Source organism: Egretta garzetta, unplaced genomic scaffold (assembly GCF_000687185.1).
Source record: "Egretta garzetta isolate BGI_Z169 unplaced genomic scaffold, ASM68718v1 scaffold194, whole genome shotgun sequence".
In the NCBI taxonomy this organism is placed as follows: Eukaryota; Metazoa; Chordata; class Aves; order Pelecaniformes; family Ardeidae; genus Egretta; species Egretta garzetta.
Window position 1 is genome coordinate 602,823 of NW_009259486.1, and position 21,316 is coordinate 624,138.

At 36.7% G+C, this 21,316-nt stretch overlaps 1 protein-coding gene across 1 annotated transcript in view; it reads right to left on the reverse strand.

Moving 5' to 3' along the window:
* The window catches only part of SUGCT (succinyl-CoA:glutarate-CoA transferase), a 337,169-nt gene that overhangs the window by 174,643 nt on the left and 141,210 nt on the right, over nucleotides 1-21,316 (reverse strand). Inside the window, exon 11 of the mRNA XM_009637219.2 lies at nucleotides 17,266-17,368. Coding sequence (XP_009635514.1) covers nucleotides 17,266-17,368 — 103 coding nt within the window. The remainder of the gene's footprint in view (nucleotides 1-17,265; nucleotides 17,369-21,316) is intronic.

Genomic DNA, 21,316 nt, shown 5'->3' on the forward strand with positions numbered 1-21,316 from the left:
ACTCACAAACTGGATTGTATGTTCCATGCAACACCACATGAAATAAATGAAGTTTGCAATTAATAAAAATACATAAATTTACTAAATTGGACAATTTTGTGGTAGTCAGCATAGTACAACAGCTAGAACTTACACTACATCATAATGGCATTTATGCTTTTTTGTATGGATGCCTATCTTTTAATTGACATTGCTGTATTATTCCTAGGTATTCAGTGCTCCAGAGAAATGTGGCATGTAACAAATGAAGGAAGCACACTCCGTGATACAAAGAATCTTAAAAAAATCTCAATAAAATACACAAACAAAAGACAGTATATCAGCCATCACACTGGAGAACTGAGTGAATGCATCTAGATATTAAAATCACAATTAATCCCCCACCAAAAAAGAAGGGGGGGAAGCAAAGAATTTGCATGGCAAAAAGCAGGAATAGGAACAGACAGTGTTTCCAGCAGAGGGAAAGACAGACAGGGCATATATGGATGAACACCACAGCAAACAATTCTGAAAAAAAAATGCAAAACAGCAACACCACCTAACTTTTCATTCATGCAGAACACAGCCAAACCATTGGAGGCAGGCAGTTACAACAGAAACAACAAAAAAAAAAACCTTTCCAGGAGGAAGGCTATATGAAATTCAGTAATGAAATTGAAACTTAAACACTGTAAAATGTACACTAGTACAAAGTAAGAAAAGCATGAGTAATCACAGTGCTGTGAATGCAACATTGCACAAGCAGCACGCTGGTTGATGGATTGGGGTCAAGAAATGCTCAGCACCTTTCAGATTCAAGTCCCTGGAGTCGTTTGAGTTTAGGAAAAGTCCAAAATAAATGCAAGCAGGTGGAGATCCCATCTTGCTCTGAAAAAAGCTTTATATAAATTGTTTTCATTGCAGCTATCTCTGTCTTGGCATTTACCTACTTAGAAACAAGCAAACATATTCCAAAGCCCTGCCATGCCAAACTGCTCATAAAACACTCCTTGCAGAAATTTCTGTTTCTCAGGTGCTTGGAAGCAAGGAAATACACAAATCGACAAACATCTCTGGCCACAGTACACAAAGCCATGAAGTCAGCCACACTGCTGAAGCTTTAAATCATCGACTTACCCAAGACAACCAACTTCAGCCAATATATTTAGGCAGGTTCTTCATATGAATATAAATTAAATAATACATTTTATCCTGCCTTCTGATGTTATGCATCACTAGACTCATCTTTATATATGGCAGAGTATAAAACAGCACCAATTTGAAAAATAGGGAAGCATTTTTAAATGTGTAATATTTAACGGAGTTCAAGTCAGCTGCAAAAAAACCCAAGTAATTGCAACTGTTTCAAAAGCATGCATTGCTTACACAACATAGAAAGCTGGATTATGAAGTCAGGATTTCCATCCGAAAGTTGATTTTTTTATTAAAAAATTGTGTTTTAAAAGTAATATTTTACCAAAAATTTAGATCTCTAGCATAAATCTTCCAAAGAGTATGGAAAGTCAGAATGCTCATGACATATTTGGAGCAGTAAGTGAGCAAGGTTTTTATTAAAAGATGAACTTTATATTTGGCATGAAGTTACTTCTAAAGTTTGTAAACATCAGAGCTATGCGAAAAATTGCTTAGCCAATCTCAGATCAAAAATGAGACCAACTAGAATTACAGGTTGGAAAAAAAAAGCAAGCTTTTTCTCATCAGTAAGAAGGACAGAAGAAACAACCGTATTTGGACTGCACAAGACGTTCAAACTGAACCCAAGACAACCACTTATATATCCCTGCTGTGAACCGCTTCTAGTCTCCTTTCATAGACCCTCTCCCTGCTACACTTGCCCAAAGTAGCTGGTGAGTATCTTGCAGTTTTCAGCTGTTTGGTAGGCAGCTCATTAGATCAGAACAATGACTGACTTTGTTCAATTTGACCTCAGTACTGATATCATTCCTCTTTACAGGGAAAAAAATCCCATCTTAATATTATCATAATCAGAGTAACATAATAATATTTATGCCAGCAATCATCCTTCTGAGTGGAAGGAAACATTTGTTCAGATCTCTCTTCTGATCCATGATGCAGTATATCTAAAGAAAATACTTCATCATCTCCATACTATTTTGTTCACAATTTAACTTTTGACAATATTTAAAACTAGTTAGTGAATTTGATACAAATTACAAGCAATTTTATGTGCTCCAGAACCACAGTTCTAGTGAATGATTCACCAAAAAAGTATAATAAGCAATGTATTTTACATGCAATTTTAGACGCTTGGAGCTTCAGGCAAATGTGTACTAAGTAACACTAAGTAAAAGTGTTTTACTAAGTAACCACAGAAAACAACAGGCAAGACTCCTGTGTTCAGCACTGGTGAGGCTGCACCTCGAATACTGTGTTCAGTTTTGGGCCCCTCACTACAAGAAGGATATTAAGGGGATGGAGCGTGTCCAAAGAAGAGGAACGAAGCTGGTGAGGGGTCTGGAGCACAAGTCTGATGAGGAGCAGCTGAGGGAGCTGGGGTCGTTTAGCCTAGAGAAAAGGAGACTGAGGGGAGACCTTATCGCCCTCTAGAACTGCCTGAAAGGAGGCTGTAGCCAGGTGGGTGTCGGTAACAAGAGGTTTAGATTGGATATTAAGAAAAATTTCTTCATCAAAAGGTTTGTCAAACACTGGAACAGGCTGTCCAGGGAAGTGATTGAGTCCCCATCCCTGGACATATGTAAAAGACGTCTAGATGTGGTACTTAGGAATATGGTTTAGTGGTGTACTCAGCAATGGTGGGGTTACAGTTGGACTCTACGATCTTAAAGGTCTTTTCCCACCTAAATGATTCTATGATTCTATTAGTTCAAACCTACTAAGAATAACTGTCTTACAAAAAAGTCTAAGAGATAATAGAAAAGAAGAAACCAGCCCGCTTTTAAGCTCTACTTTTCTTTCAGGAGAGAAAAAGTCAGGCCCATACATCAGTTTGTTCAAGGAAGCAGCGAATAAATGTTTATCTGTTGAATACGTCTTTGCTTTGAAGAGTACATGTCAGCACGAAGCTACAGACATCAGGAAAAATCTTTTTGCTTTGGTAACAGAAAACATTCTTAGGTCAGCAAATATACTTAGGATTTTACTTTCCTGAGAACAGCTGCAATGACTCCAATACAGGGGAGTAAGCGGGAGAGGGGAGAACTTCACTGTTTAACTGAACCAACTAAAACATGCAGACACTAAACAGAGAAAACATGATGGCCATTATCAACTACAGCAATCTCCCTATGCATACTTTTATTACTTTCTGTAACCTCTCTGGAGATTTTGAACAAATGCTAAAATTAGAAATGAAACAGGAATTTGGGACATAATAGCTTTGAGGAGATTATAACTTACTTCATTTAGCATAAATAAAAAGACTGAGGTTTTCTAAGCAAGAACAAGTTTCACATTATCTTTCATCCTCTGTCATCATTTCAAATACAGCTAAATCAAGCTGCAATGTATTTTACATGCAATTTTAGACTCCTTCAGGACTTCAGGCAAATGTGATGTTTTACTAAGTAACCACATAGAGCAGCAGGCAAGACTCCCTTGCAACAAGACTATGTTCTATTATGCTATAATTGGTGAAATAATTCCTAATTACACCTCATACATTTGAAGTTCAAGCCTGTAATTACTATGTATAGATTTTTATACTTTGGTATAACATTCATTTCTTCCCATTTAATTACATAATGTGTACAAAATGCAGTAAAAAAGTTCCTGACAAAAACCTTGAAAAAATACTTTATTTTAAAAACATAAAATCTATTTATGAATGCTCAGTTACTTTTGTTGTCACCTGCTGACCAACCAGCTAAACAGTCAACGCTGAGTAATTAGTACTAAAATCTCCACGCCTCCTTCAAAAAAAACCAGCGGCCTCTAAGTGAATTGGTGATCTAACATTAAATACTCATGTCGAAGTATATTTCTACCCACCCAAAGGCTGGCCTACCTATTGGCAGTTTCATCAGAAAAAAAGCAAGCAGTGAATTAACAAACCAAACTCAAATGGCTGTCTGTAGAACAGTTGTAGTACTTTTTCTGCAATATATCTTATTGTCTTTTTAACATCCACATTGCTTGGATACTGGTATTTTATATTAATTTTTAATTAAGGGCATAGCTAGATACAAACCCTATTCATGCCTAAGTAAATACTTAATTTCAGTCACACCTATCACCCTACTGACTTCTGAGATTATTTAGATGGTTAGACAGACAACTACTTCAGCTAAGAAAGCAGCACGGGTTTTTGCTCTGATTTGACACAGGTCAAACTGATGCAAAGGCAATAATCTCAAAGAGAGTACACCTACAGTATGAGTAGTACATCTGCCTTTCCTTTTGAAGCAGCTGAAGGCTTGTATCCACAGAATTTGGTATGTTCAAAAAACAAAAAATTCACTTAAAACAGACCAGAAGGTTGAAAAAGTGCTTTGTATTGTGAAATGACAGTAACACTTCTTTCTACACCCTTTCCTAGATGACTTGTAAAGATATAAACTATTTCCACATGCTTTCATTTCATGTTTATTTTTCCATCACTCATCTAAAAAGAGAAGTAAAATGTACACAGTAAGAGTGAACGTTTGCATTTCGCTCTAAAATAGGAAAAAATGCCGGAGTTGAAGAGTCTTCTGCAATAGCAAATATGTCACAAAGAACCTATAATTTCCTGTTATTTTTATAAACTTGCTTGTAATAGAGAATAGAGTTAGATATTTACTTGATTAGCAATTGCACTGGTCTTGCTGTGCCTTTAATCTCAATTAGAATGGCTGTTTGAGTAACATTTTAGGGTTTTAGATTCTGAAAGGACATATTCAGGGGATAAAGACATGAAAGTATGTTATTTAAATTTCCAAATATATTCACTGTGGAGACACTGAATGTCACCTTCCTTTAATAACACATATTTATAACTGACACAAGTTGTAACAGCGTATTTACTGGAATTAGAGCTTATGACAGAAAAAAGGCAATTAAAGAAAAATCATTCTATATTAAGGACATAACTTCTGTGTTTCAAAACACATGATTTACAAAAGCCTCAAGTATGCATTCCTATTAAATGCATATTCTTACACCCTAAGAATAGGATGTAACACTGAAAAATCCAACAAGTTCTTGCAATGAATAGGGCTCACCTTGCAAAGTATCTCTCTTTTCAAATATATCAGTTGAGGGTAGAGAATAAGGAATACCAGAATACTGCATCAATATAACTTAAGTTCCTAGAATATATAATATATAATAAGTTCCTTAAGTGCTAGAATATACTATGCAGTAGGGTAAGTTATGTATAAATACTACCTCCAGAAAATACATGCTGTGTGGACAGTGAAACACAAATTCCAGACTTAATGTTAGATTCACAAGGGAAATGTTAAAAACAAAGAATCGGTAGTTTGAAAAACACATAAAGATGAAAAGCAATGCCATGAAAGTAGAAAGTAGTAGGAATAAAGCATCTGCGTGCTGCACAGTCAGCGTTTTTCAGCATGAAGGTACATGTAAGAAGAAAAAATGGAAAGTGTAATTTGCTACTGCAATTCTTAACATGAACAAATAACATACCCAAAACCAGCTAAGAAAGTCACTGAAAGATGTCCAATTCCTATGTAAGATACATACATTAAAGGTCAGAGAGCAAACCTATATAGGAAACCTTGGGACATAACAAAGAGATTCCTTTATCAAGACCACGATCTTGATGAATTTGGTAGAAACTACAAAACAAGAAGTCAGGCTTATTTGCCAACAGTATCAATAGAAATTAATATAATGATAATAATATGGTAATATCTTGATAACTTCAGAGCTTGAAGGATGCTGTCTCCCTTCTGAAAACAATGATGCCAGCCTACAACTTCCTCATACCCTGTACATGCTAGCCCCTAAATCTAAGGCAGTATCATGACATAGGAATTTGAGGGGGAGGGGAGATGCACACCCCAGTTGTCAGTAAATATTCTTCTCCTTTGACTTCATGATTTCTCAAGGATGGGGTGAAGAAGAGTAAGATTTTTTACAAAATCTGTTATTACATAACTGATTTAACCATCAAAGTTTCTCTAAAACTCAAAGCCTGTATCTTGATGACTGGAACAGAGACTTCAGCTGGTTTAGAGAACTGGGTAGTCTTGAGCATCACAGGAAGTATTAGAGAAATCCTAACTTCTCCCTTTTTCATTTGTGACTCTGTGGAAACAGTATCTGAAATAGATGTGCAGATATTAAAAAGGAGGAACTACTAGGAGGAGGGTTGCTTTGCTTGGTTTTTAATGCAGTTTTGGGTTTTTTTTTTCATTTCTTTTTTTGTCTTGGAAATTAAACTGGGATCCACAGTGTAAATACCATAGTCTTGGCATCTCAATTTATCCTTGCGTCTTTCTCGTGCCATTCCTAAACTTGGCTCAAAATTCCTCAAGTATCATTCTCTTTGTTTTTTCTCACATGCAAGTCAAGATCTCCGTACTTAATACTACCATTAATCATCTTCAATGCACTACCTTCACATTGAGGTGACTGACTGTTTCATTACAGGGATGTTTATTCTAACAGTCCATTACAGGCATGCATAAAAGTATAAATATATTTTCCTCTTATGTGAGCTATAATGTGTTTCAGGTGTCGTTCTGGAAAATTAAAGTTCAATTGGGTCACCCCAAAGGCCTGTCTGTAAACCTGATCTTTTTATTATTTTTTTTTTTTTTTTTTGTAGTGAACAATACATCTAGGTTGTTTTTCAGGACTTCCAAAAAGTTTTGAAGAACATCTGAGATCACCAACAACATTAATTAAGATTTATATGTAATTCAAAAGAAGTTTTACCCCTAAAAGATATACTACAAAATTACATAACTTCTGTTTTAAATTGCTATAATTAAATGCTACGGTTGCTAAGTAGCCAATTGAAATTGTGTGGAGAAAATTTCAAGATGTGGCTGGCTGCTCAGAGTGCTGACATCTGAATGCTGTAGACAGTTTTAAGCTTAGGATGCGTTCTTTAAAACAACGGTAACAACACTCCTGGCCTCAGTGACCATGCACAGTGAGGAAATACTTCCTGCTTCGTTACAAACTGTCTGCTTGAATCATGCTAGAAACCTAGATGAAACTAGTCAGAGATGAGAAGGAAAATGGTAATGACAGAGAAAGCTTGCCTGACTAATTGATGCCTTTTTGTGGTGGTTGGAAATCTAAATCTTCAAATACCCACTCCTACTCAGCCTACATACTTGCCTTTTCATGGCTCAAATATTCCTCCTTGTCAGTAAGAAGCATAAAACTAAAACAGTATATTTTTTTAAATGTTATTGCATAAGTACAATGCAAAGTGAACGCGTCAGCATCTCATCTGAAAATATCACTTTTTTTTCAGCAGTGAGTGGGACTCCAAGATAAAACTTTAGCTGAAGAGAATGGGAAATCTTGTAATTTCAGGATGATGGGCCAGGGTCATGGCTTAAGCTAAGATTTTTAAATTAAATTGAGCACTCAGGTAAAGCAGCTGAAGATCAAATGATAACTAAAAGCTGATCTGCACAGTTTCTGCATTTTTTTTGTTGTTGTTCTTGGGGTTTCCATTTTATTGTCTCCCTTACTGGAATACATATATCATCATCTGCAGCTACTACCATTTGAGAGATTCTGAAGTTCAATATGCCAAATACTTATTCTCCAGAATATCATTAGTATTTTCATGCAGACAAAACATAACTCACACAACAAAGCTGCATCACACTACTTATATTGATTACAAACCAATCCATTTAAAAGTGAACAAGACCTATGACAAAATCTAGCCCTTGTGGTCTCTGAGAAAGGAAAAAAAAATATCCAGGCTATCTTCATATGAACTCCAAGAAGACAAGGTGGCAATTAATTTTGAGAACATAAAAATACTGTAGGAAATTTTAAAAGTTACTCTTTGTTGGAGGGAGTTATGTACTGAAGCACGTCTAAAATTGAGTCTGAAAAGCCAGTGTTTATTACTGATTAGCCTATAAGTTTAGCTTAGTAAGTGAATCTACATCTACCTAAGAAAAATATTTTAAAACAGAAAGTGGTGTTTTCTTACTTCATCTGCTATGATCTTGCGAGTCGGACACCCAACAGGCAATATAGATAGTCTCACAATTTACATACTGTGGGAAAAGCAAAGAATACCTATTTTTAACTGACCATTATTTTGTGACAATGATTCAGTGAATGCTCAGGTTAAAAAACAAACAAACAAAAAAAACCCCAACAAAAAACATTTCTAAAGAAACAACTGAATCAACTGTTTCAGCATAAAAACTCTCTTCAGGCTGTGAGACTTGATGCGAAAGATGTATACATATATTACCTCCCCTTCCCATACACATAACACTTGACTTTACACTCATGAAATGTTATATAAATGCAATAACTAGGTTAATTAAAGACTCTCTTTTGATCCCCTAGTTACACACTTTATACGAACAGAAGTGAGAGATGGGTTCATGCTCTGTGAGGGATTTCTAAGAGGTTACACATCATCTAGCTCAGTATGTCTTAAATTTGGATGGCCTTATCCTGAGCACACTCTGGTAGTGCGAGACACCAAATACGGATACTTTGAAATCAGCTGATGTCACTTTCATGAGCTGCAAGGTTACAGAAGCAGCACGTAACTCCTGCAAGGACAGAAACTAATCCAAGAGTTTGAGATGCAAGGGATGTGCATTACGGACTCCTAACTCCAAGGCCAAACAAAGACTGTGAGGTTTCAAAAATAGGGTTTTTTTGCTATGCTCTTTACTTCAAAACCTGAGCATGCCTTTTAGGCAGGTCTCCTCCTAGAAGGGAATGCCCCCAAAAAACAGGTGAGTTTTTCTACCTTTCAATGGCCTTGACGGCAATATAGTTTTTAAATGCTATTTAGTATTTTATGAGAACAGACCTCTAATGAAATGCTTTTGAGAACTTAATATTCTCCACAACCAAAAAATACTTACATAAATCTTTTCTCAATGGAATTCATGTACAAACAGTAGTAGCTAAAGACAAACCGTTCATATATGTACACATTTATAAGAAATTAAAAGAGAACATTAAAAATACTACTACTAAGCCTCATTTGCTTGCTTGCACAAAAGAAATACAGTACATGCTTGACTTTTTTTCCTGTCAGGCTCCTCCCTCATTCAGTGAAATTAAAGGTATTCAAAAATGGTTTTATTTCTCATAAGTGTAGCTCCAGGTCTTATTCTAATACATATCACTCAAATCACACAATAAAAAAAAAAAAATTCTCAAAGGGTTATTTCTCTGGTGCCCTGGGGAAGACCACTAGTGACCGGCCCCCATCTGGATTTCACTCCATTCACCACAACTCTTTGGGCCTGGCCATCCAGCCAGTTTTTTACCCAGCAAAGAGTACACCCGTCCAAGCCATGAGCAGCCAGTTTCTCTAGGAGAATGCTGTGGGAAACAGTGTCAGAGGCTTTACTAAAGTCCAGGCAGATGACATCCACAGCCTTTCCCTCATTTACTAAGCAGGTCACCTGGTCATAGAAGGAGATTGGGTTAGTCAGGCAGGACCTGCCTTTCAAGAACCCATGCTGACTGGGCCTGGTCACCCGGCTGTCCTGCACATGCCTGGTAAGTGCACTCAAGACAAACCACTTCATAACCTTCCCTGGCATCAAGGTCATGCTGACAGGCCTGGAGTTCCCTGGATCCTCCTTCTGGCCCTTCTTTTAGATGGACATCATATTTGCCAACTTCCTGTCAACGTGGACCTCCCCAGTTAGCCAGGACTGCTGATAAATGATGGTAAGTGCCTTGGTGAGAACTTCCCCCAGCTCCCTCAGTACACCCAAGGGTGGATCCCATCTGGCCCCATAGCCCCATGTGTGTCTAAATGGTGGAGCAGGTCACTAACCATTTCCCCTTGGATTATGGGGCTTCATTCTGCTCCCCATCACTGTCTTCCAGCTCAGGGGTCTGGGTTCCCCAAGAACAACTGGTCTTATTATTAAAGACTGAGGCAAAGATGACATTAAGTACCTCAGCCTTTGTCACTATGTTTCCCCTCTCATCCAATAAAGGACAGAGGTTCTGCTTAGTCCTCCTTTTGTTTCTATAAATACATTAGTGACATTTTTTATTGTCTTTTACAACACTGCTTTTTAGATGAGTCCCAATTTCATGGCTAAGAAAGCAAAGTACGAAGAAAACTAAGGGTAAAACCACTGTGCTAGGTTTTTCAGCATTTTCAACAATATTGCATTTTAAAATGACCAAAGAATACTTTAAACAGTTTCATTTACATCTATGATAACTCAGTGCTGCTGCGTATTTAGCATATGGTGTCACAAGGCAGGCACTCAAAACATAAGGCGCACACGTTTAATGACCACCTTTTAACATTTTGATTGAGTGACTTACCCAAAACCATGTCTGAACTGTGTGGCAGATGCAGGAAGAGATTCCTGTCTGACATTCAACTTCTATAAAAACGAAGCCATATTTCTGCAACCTCTTACCTCTTTCATTCCCTTCCATATTCTGAATCAAATGAATTAAGAATCTGACAGACAACAACCTGGTTCACAAGGCAGACCAAATGCTCTACTACTCAACAGTCAAGTTTATCCTGCACACTTTGGGAAGCGGGTATAGCAGAAAGATGTTAATGGATTTAAAAATATCATATTGCTTATGAATTAGAGGTTCTTCTATGGTAAAGTCGTTGATGAATTTTCTCATGTTTGTGTTGTTCTGATTTATTTATTGTGACATTTTTAGAGATCAAAATTCAGGTGTCGAAAAAGACGGATCATTTTATCTAGTGTAGTTATACAATATCCAGTCTAGGTCTCAAGAAAAGCTGACACCTTTGGGCTCACAAAACATACAAGGGAACAGAATATGTGGCAGCGGGTGAAAGCTTATCTTTTGCATGCACTGTCTGGGGCTCAATTCCTCTTTATTCATAGCCAGCTTCTCTCACTCACCCTTAAAAACATGGGACAACAAAAGAGCACATCTATGAGACTGCAGTCAACTTTCTGCCCAAGTCTCTTTGCAAAAGAACTAATTCTCTAAAAATGAGCAGCAGAGCTGCCAGACAAAAGACAGGTGTAAGCGTATGTTGATATGGTAGACAATAGATTTCTGGAAACTTGTTATCAAGCATAAGTGGTTCATTTTATCAGAAACATTTCCAAATATACTTCAGACAGGCAGACAACCAGCACTGGAAATTTCAGATCAAACTACTAAATTCTACAGAGTTACAGAGAAGTGAAAACAAAACCTCCTAATAGAAAGCATTAAACTACCTCCTTCATCATTACTTTTCTTATCTAGACAATAGTTGTGTATTAAATGTGTGTACAGACAAAAGCCTATCATTAACACAAACATACACTTTTATTTAGAACCCCATCATATTTCAAGACTTCTCCACCATAAGCTCTCTAATTGTCACTGTAAGATAGGCAGGTCAGACAAAAACATGGTATAGCCATGGACCACATTTCACTACAGCCAAAATTTAAAAAAAAAAAAAAACCACTTCCTATTACAACATTCCTCACACCAAAATACAAGTGATGTGTCATTTTGAGCCCTTCCTATAACATCTGGATACAGAACTATCTCATAACACATATAAAGCCTGCATAATTGTGTATATGCGGGAATCACATACTACAAAGTCTTAGATTTTCCATTTCACTTCTTCAAACTATGTTCCATTCCTTAATGCTTTCCACTTTAGAAGAGAATCCACTTTCCTAAATTTCCCCACAGACCAAAAGCTTGAAAACATTTGTAATTTAGTATAAGAAAGATACTTTTGACAAAATTAAAGGGTTGGGTATGGTTGGTGGTGTGGTTTTTTTCATTGCATAAAATTTAAAAATTGAAGTAAAAAGTTGGCTTGAAACACTAAATCAAAGCTAGGCAGTACACATTTTCAACTTAGCAAAACAGGCAGGAATATAGCTAAATTTCTGTTTCAGAAAAAGAATTTAATTTTAGACTTCTTCATGTGGATGTTTCACTTTCAATGAATTGGCATTTTTAAATGGAAAAACATTCCATCGGAAAATTTCCAACCAGTTTTAGTACTTACTTAATAGACACATGCGAAATTTAATTCCCCTCTTTCTCTTGTCTGTTAGGAATTACTTCCAGACACATCGTATTACCTCAGGCCTTCATCAACTGCTTTTCAGTTGCAGAAACCTCTATATGTAAAAACTCCCTGCAGTATTATGGACATTAATATAATTTCATTCAACTTGGGACAGCCCTCAGTGGGCCACAAAAGTCTATTTCAACAAAGAATAACAATTAAAACATGGTCATATTTAAAAAAAACAAAACAAAACCTCAAACCAACAACATCCATGCATAAGTTGATTAAAAAAAAAAAAAAAAAACGCAACACACATCATATCTTTTGCTGTTCTGTGTGTTCACAACACTGATTGTAGAAGCTTTTACCAGATGCTAGGAAATTTTTGCCAGGATGTGTTCAAGTGAAATGACTTCCAAAATAAGAGATGATCTGGAGGTTAATAAAACCTACCACCTTCATAAGTTTCCACAAATAATAAACTTAAAATATCAGATAATTTCCAGCTATCATATATTTCATTACTTCAATTTACTGTGGAGTTTTTTTCTGAGGCATATTCAGAGAAATGGCTAAAGGAACTGTAATGGCCTTCTGGGACAGGAAGACTACGGTTTCTGTAAAAAATGTTAAATTAATTTTTATAGTGATGCAAAGTCAGGGAAGGGTTGTTAAGGGATGGCCTCTTGCCACAGGGTGGAGTTTTGTTTTGGTATCCTTTTAGAGTCTGCAGGTGTTTGGCAGGAGCTGAAATCAGGGCCAGCTGTGATATTTCAGCTCCGATATTTCCCTCCCCATATTTCTCAGAAGTGATGCATCAGGGTGATGTCTTACACCTGATGTACTCGACTTGTGTGGTATGACTGCTGGGGGGGGGCAAAGGGGGAAGTACCACTGCATGGCTTTAATACTTATTTTCAGCTGGCAGCATTCATATAGTAAAATTCATCAACATGAATGGATTTAATTTGGTAAAACACCAGATGACAAACAATTTATTAAACTGCCCAAGACATTTCTGGGTTACTTTGCTGGTTCTTATATATGCCAGCCATTTAATTAAAGTAATAATGCTGCAAAGATCTGTGAAAGAAATTACATTGAGAAAAAGGGGAGGATGATATTTTAAAGAAAACAAAAAACCTCTTCAGTCCCCTCACTTAACCAGCAAAGTTGTTTGTTCTTTCATACTTAGCTGCAGTACAGTGCGTACCTGGTTTTGTGTTGTTTTATCTTTTGGGAGAATTTGAATAGTTTCTATTAAAAATGGTATTCTCTTTTAAGTTTGTTTTGTTTGGAAAACCTCAAACCACATTGTATTTCATACACATGTTCCCCAGGGTATGTTAAATGGGACCATACTGAGGTCACTAGTAAGTTTTTAAAACGTTTTAAGAATTCCTTTAATGTTTGTACTATCTTGGCCTGGTTAAAAGAACACATTTTTAAAAAGTAGATTGAAAAAGTTTGACTATAAAAAGCTTCATTAAAATAGTCTATACTGTACTTTTAAGAGTTTGGAGGAACTTTTACAAACATTCTTTCCTCCCTCTCATTTTTAAGAAAATTGCTCCCTTAACTAGCAAATCTGCTCCTCTTTCTCTCAGCCTTTTTATCCATACATGCACAAGTACCCATATACTTCTGTCCACAGACTGATTGACTTAGCAGTACAAATGCCTGCGGTATTCATTTTAATTTCACAAATGAATAAAAGATTATAATCAGTGGGAAAAGTGGACATTTCACTCCATTCATGGAAAAAACAGTATCACCTGGCACTCCAACTTAGTAAAAAATCTCATGTTTTTTGGCAGCTCACTTGGAGTATGATTGAAGCTGTTAATGATATTAACAAAATGTCCTGGGATCAAAAATGTGTTGGTTTATCTCAGTTTATAGAAGAAGTTATACAAACCACTCTTGGCCTTCAGAGTTCTGAGGTCCTTTTACTTAAAATTTGAAAACATGACCCACCTGTAGCTGACTGAGTTCCATCAGACCATTTTGGTCATGTCTTTTACTTGTCTTTCCTATCTCCTCAGACTTGCTTTCATTCCTCCCTTGCATTATCCCAACCCCCCCTCAGGATTTCTGGCTGGCTGGTATCAGCCCAGTGCACCCTTTGCAGTGTTGCTAACAGCTAAGCTGGCATGTGCTTTGATGATTCTTGACATCCATAAAGTGCATCTTGGTGCAAGACTGCACTTACAATGAATGATGGTTGCATTATGAATATGAAAATCCGTAGATCAAATAGAAAGACCATGGCAATAAAATGATGTTAAAAAATTGAATTGTATTTGGATCCAACTCTGCTGGTAACATCCAAAATGGAAGAGGTTAGCAAGACAGAGGTATCATCTACTAGAAATAGCTTAGAGTTTGTGCATGTTGAAGTATCACCAGATTTGGTTTTTTTCTGGGGTCTTTGCAATGGCTGAAAACAAATCACTATGAAAAGCAGATTACTGGGTTATGATACACTCTTCCATTTTACATCACACTGTTTGCACTTGTTGTTATACAGTATTAATAAATAAGGTTATTAAATGCAAGCTGAGTGATATCTTTCCTAGAAATTTACTTTCTATATAAACTGAGCCTGAAAAAAACCCCAGCATATTATAAAGTGAGCACTGTTACGAATGATTACAAAGTTCTCATACTTAATGACTAGTTTGAGCTTTACACATAAGAAAAATCTTGCTATGACCACCACCAGGTGGTCCTGGGTGCTGGTTTTTCCCTGTCATAACTGGGATTTCACAGTGCAGAGGATACCTAGATTATGGATTATCAGGTGTTGCAAGATTTCTTCCCTAGTCCTAGGCATAGTCTCAAGGCATGAAAACTTTCTGAGGTTCCAGAAACCAAAATTGCAGACTGGCTTATGAAAGAGCAAAGCTATACACAAGCATGTGTGTTTATCCCATATGTGTGCTGTCTATACAGCAGCAGAAGAATGAGCAAGTGGAGGGAGACTGGGCAAGGTACAACAGCAAAAACTACAGTTCAGACAAAATGTGAAAGTGAAAAGCTTTGCTTGGACTGTCCCTAAGCCCCTAAATCCAAGCTATGGATAAGTGACAGGGCAATGAAGCCACCTGTGAAGGTCTGAAGTCTTCACCATGAAAATAAAAATTTGTGTAGAAATTAGAAAACTTAAGAGGCTAAGTGCTGCTCTCCAAATCGCTGGTCTGTTGGATGGCCTCTCAGATATGTAAAGTTGGAGTGGGGGGCTCAATTTCATATAACTGATATAAAGTAAATATCTTGCCATAAGAGCAATACCTTAAAACGTCAACACCTTTCCATATTTCGAGAAAGAGGAGGAAAGAACTGCAATCTTCCCTCCACCCCCTCTTGACCAGAACAATAACTGAGAAAACGCTTAAGGAGGCAGGCAGCACCATAAACAAAACAAACTTATAACACACAGCATTGCTACAAATACTGACATTTCATTTCCAATAGTAATAAGAACACAGTATTCGAGTGCCACTTATTTCAGAGAAGGGTATAGAAAAGACAACATTTTCAAGAAATTTCATGAAGGGGAAAAAAAAAAAAATATCAGCATGCCCCTTTACAGGAAAATACTTTTAAAAACCTGTCATATGGTGGTATCTGTCTGCAAAGCACTGTCATATCTTTTTTGGACAGGCTAACTATGTCAGGTAATAACCTGCCATAGATATATAAATAATATATATCATATTTATAATATATAATAATAATAAATATATATAAAAATAATATTTTGGTGAATTCTAACAAGAGCAAGGTAACCAAGCTAACCTCTTCTCAATCGGGGGGGCAGTGGCCATCCCACGACATACTATGTTTTAAAAAGCTGTCTCTTTCAGAGTGGATCTGACTTTTTAAAATTTGCAGCACCAAAAAGAAAGCAAAGAGTATTTTTCCAGCATCGCCCCAAGTACAACCAAGTCAACTGCGTTCTGAGTAAAATAAAGACTCTTGCTGTATGTTCTTCAAAGTCCAACCTTAATCCCTGTGAAAGTTATGAAGTGAAAAATTTGGCCCATGCATACTTCACAGCACGATACTACATCATTTTAAGGAGAAAGAGCTTATTTATTTAAGAAAATAAACTTCTTTCCTTGCAGTAGCCTAACAAATATTGTCTTATACCTCTAGAAGTATAAACATATTCCCTTATGATAGATATTTTTTTGCCTGTTGTTCTTTCCCAAAGACTACAATTGTATTCACAATCCTGACAAATGCTTCTTAATAGTAGACATGGACACATACAAAATCAGAGGAAAAAAAAAAGCAGCCAATGGTTAACCATTTTTCTGGTTACTCCCATTATTAGAAATTAATTTAAAGGAGATTCATCACACAACAGAATAGCTGTAAAATACTCTTACACTATTCAGGACAGTATAACTTGGTTTGTGTTGGGCCCTTTAACCCATCATAAGCCAAAGGGTTAGAAGAAGGGGAGGGATCAGGGTATATGCAGATAATATAACTCTAGAGATACTCAAAAGTAAAAATATTGTTTATAATTAAGCATAGATGCAATTCAGTGAAAGACTTAAAAATTAATACACATAAATAAAAAGCTGAAGCATTCTCAGTCAGGGAAACCACGAGGCCAAGAAAAGGTTAAAATCTTTCTGCAGATGACTTTTGTGCTTCGTTTTTCTGTTTCCAGTCAAAAAGTTGCCTGTTTTTTTTCAAACAGTATAGATTCTGGTTATCCATACTCCATACAGAAAATGGGTTGCTTGTAAACAGCAAGAAAGGTACCTTTCTGCATATTTATCTGACAAAGTGCAATTACATAATACATTACCATTTCTTTCCCTGTTTTACCAGCCATTTTTGAAAGACAGTTTAATGCAGTATGGCAAAATCTGTGTTCCCAAGCATATAATTAATTTAAAGATCTGTATTTATTTCTTATTATGCCATATTATTGGCTTGAAGTCAATCCACCATATAACTCAATCCACCATATAACCCTCAAATCCAATTTTAAAGTAGCTGATATCAGGTTTGAGTGGCAGGAAAAGTGATCATTATTCAGCATTTGTAAAACACGTGTAATAATGTATAGAAAAGACTTGGTGAGAACCAACCTGAGGATCCGAGAATACTTGCTGCATATTGTTGATTGGGCCATATGGAACCCCACTACCTTCAAAGAGCTGCAACCACTCGATCGTTGCTTTTTCTGAAAACCTAAGAGCAAATAAGAAGCATGTGGTTTCAACTCCTCTGTGCTTTCAGATTCCGAAAAACGTATAGCATGTCTCCTCTCTCTCTCACTGCTTCCATACTCTTCCCCCCCGATTCCCAGGCAGTGAATAACATAACAAAAATGCATCACACGTGTTCTTCAGAACTACAAACCCCAAAGACATAGGGGAAAGGACATAGCTGAACTGACTTCTATTTCTGTCTGATCATCTGAAACAATTCAGCAATGATGTAAAGCTAAACTTATCAGCAGTTTCAAATCAGGATCAATGGGTTTCCTCCAGTCCTTAATTACACTAATGTGCCTCACATTTGTTTTCTTTTATGTACGTATTTAACAACAAAAAGATATAATGTGGGTAGGAGTCTAACATACGACACTGCTCACTAAAAGCTGATGTAAAGCACCACGGTGTTTTCCCTCCATTACATCCAAAACATATGTCAGGATTAACAGCCACATTTTTTGGTCAGATAACAACACTGATTACATATTTTTTTGTTGTATGATTGTATAACCTATCCTAAGGACATCCGGTTCAAAAAAATCTGTGCCTATGCTGGTGAACACAGAGCTCCGTGTCCTTGTATCACACACTAAAAAATCAGCTTATTTCTTTCTAAGCATTCGATTCCATAACTGGTAGCACCATTCTATTTCCCCTCTTTTGCTAGACACTTTCTTTCCTCGTCTGCCTGGTAGTGTTACATACATGAAGAAAACGCGCTCTGGAAGCAATACCAGTCACTGAGAGATGGTATTTTCTGTGGCCATCTGGGATTCTGAATCAAAGGTGACCTTACTTGGAGAGCGTATCTTAAATTTCATGCATGTAAATAACACAGAGGTCTACCAGATTATTAGAAAGTAAAGATCTACTTTATAAGTACAACACTGAAATTATGTGTTATTTAAAGGCCTGATGAAAATGAAATTAATAGAAACCTTGATAAGGGACACTCAATTACTGGTGTTCTGTGGCTCACCATTTCAGAATTCTCCAAGTGTTATCTGGAACAATGTCAGTAACATTCAGCTTTACTTCTAGCATGTTATTAAAAAAAAAAAAAACCTTCCAAGTTTCCAACAGAAAGTTAATAGAGCCCAAAAGCACAAAACCCCCTAAATCAGCATAAAGTCAAACATTGTAGACTTCTTTTTATCCATATGCAGAGACTGGCTGCAAAGTATTGCATTCTACTTTTAGACTAAGGGAAAAAAAAAAAAAAAAACTAGTCATGGTGACAAGAGACAGTTATATTAACTATATGGCATAGGTATAGATCCAAGCTTCACAGTTAATGTCTTTCTCCCTTTGCAGGAACAACTTCACCAAGCTTTGAAGGAATAAATCCTGATACCAAATGCATTTTGCATGCTAAATAAATAGGAAAAGGCTCTTCCTGAGAAATAGAATCTTTACTCCTGCTGACTGCATGTGAAGTTAACAAATAACACTAGTAGAAATAGAAGGAGTAATAATGCAGAAAAAAATCAGAATAAAAGGCTTTAGAAGTGCAAAATGTATTATAAAATGAAGCATCACTTCTGAAGAAATGAAGCATCACTTCTAAAGAAAAAAGATATTATTGCACTGTTCAGTTATACCCTTCATTGAATATTAAAGTTATTTCATGGTAGTCAGCCATAAAGATAATGCCACTCTTGGACACATCTAGGGCCCATCTAATTTAGTACTCTGTTGCTGACCATACCTAAACCCGGTACATGACAGGAAACTGGGGAAAAAAGGTAACCATAGAGAGGTAGATAACCTTCCTTCCTCAATGGCTGCAGGCGTTAGGAAAGCATGATTTTCATCTAAAATATAATTTGTATTTCTCCTCAGTACTCTCTGTTTGGCAACAATTCTCATAATCCATACATTCTTGTTAATTATAGACTTCTATTACTAAGGTTTGGGGCTCGAACTACTGCACAGTGTAAATATGATTCACACAAAAAATTGTTTCCTACCAGTTATTGGTGCTATTTACTGCTAGCAACTGAGCCACTTCCCTCCTGAAACGCTTCATAATTCATGGCCCGCTAACTCCCTTTTTACAAATTAGAAACTTTTTCCAGCTACTACCTTTCCTGGCACCTCAACTTCCACTACCATCTCATTTCTACCAAAAGACAGCACATCTACAAGAGGACTCTTGGACTCAGCATCATAACTCTGGTGCTGAAGATCATCACTAAGAAATTATTGTAACTCTTAATATTTGTAATTAATTTTAGTAATGAATAATCCCTACTATGTTGTGTTCCTTGTACTTCTTAAGAAGGAGTTTTTAAATATTCTCCTGAAGTTAAAAAAAAAAAAAAAAAAAAAGGAAAAAAATTTGGATTTAAAGGATAATCTAAAAATTAAGTCTTTCCAAGTGGAGTGTCAATTATCTACATCTGCATAATCAGTATGCTACTTCCTGATGTCATGGTAAATCTGAATAATTTTTAAGACATACATTCTTCTTCAGTAACATTACTACAAGTGACTCAATATACAGTGAAGTGAGTGCATGTTTTTCAAAATTTCCATGGGATATATGAATTTCTGACATTTTAGCTTCTGCTCAGATTTTTCCTTTCTACGTAACACACACAAAAAAATTACCACGATCTTGTAGAAAAAAAAATAATGTTCTGTTTTAAAAAATACTTGTTTGAATGGACCTAACAATTGTCTTAGTATTACTTATTAATTTATTTATTGGTCTTCGGAATTAATTGCTTATTAATTTATTTATTGCTGGTTGGAGTAAATTTCTAAAAGCTTTAAACTCAAAGATGTAAAAGCCCACATTCTGTCACCCTCAAAGGAGACAGACAGCATTGTCTCTTGAAATTGAAACTCTTGACCTAAATCTGATATAGAATAGCTTCCTTTATTTGTGGTAAAAAGAGGCTGTTGAGAGCATACTATTAAGCAAACTGTTTAAAAACAAAACATAACATCACCACTGCCATGAAGGTCTATTATTCAGATTTTGAGAGCAACAGCATGCAATTCTTTGGTTCATTCAGTTGCGTTTCATATATTGAAATATCTGTTGCATGGCATTAAGGGAGAAATACTGTTTCAAGATTTCATAAAAAATAAGATGTGGATAAAAAATGTCCAAGTTTACCTCTCTGATGTCAGCTGCACAAGCTACACAAACTTTGCATTTGTTTGGTTTGTTGGTTTTTTTTTCTAAACTGTATGTATCATTCCCTCCATCTAAATATAATTTTTAATAGCACTTACACAAATAAATACCATAAGCTTTCCTTACAACAAAAGAGTAATGTTTAGGTTGCTAGGTATCAATTGATCAATCCTGCCTGACGGACCTAGTGGCTTTCTATGATGGTGTGACAGCATCAGTGGACAAGGGAAAACCAACAGACGTCATCTATCTGGACTTCTGCAAAGCCTTTGACACGGTCCCCCACAACATCCTTCTCTCTAAATTGGAGAACTATGGATTTGATGGGTGGACTGTTCGGTGGATAAGGAACTGGCTGGATGGTCACATCCAGAGGGTAGTGGTCAATGGCTCAATGTCCAGATGGAGACCGGTGACGAGTGGTGTCCCTCAGGGGTCCGTACTGGGACCGGTGCTGTTTAATGTTTTCATCAATGACTTAGACAGCGAGATCGAGTGCACCCTCAGCAAGTTTGAGGATGACACCAAGCTGAGTGGTGCGGTTGACACACCAGAAGGACGGGATGTCATCCAGAGAGACCTGGACAGGCTGGAGAGGTGGGCCTGTGTGAACCTCATGAGGTTCAACAAGGCCAAGTGCAAGGTCCTGCACCTGGGTTGGGGTAACCCCCAGTATCAGGACAGGCTGGGGGAAGAAAGGATCGAGAGCAGCCCTGCCCAGAGGGACTTGGGGGGGCTGGTGGATGAAAAGCTAGACATGTGCCGGGCTCGGGA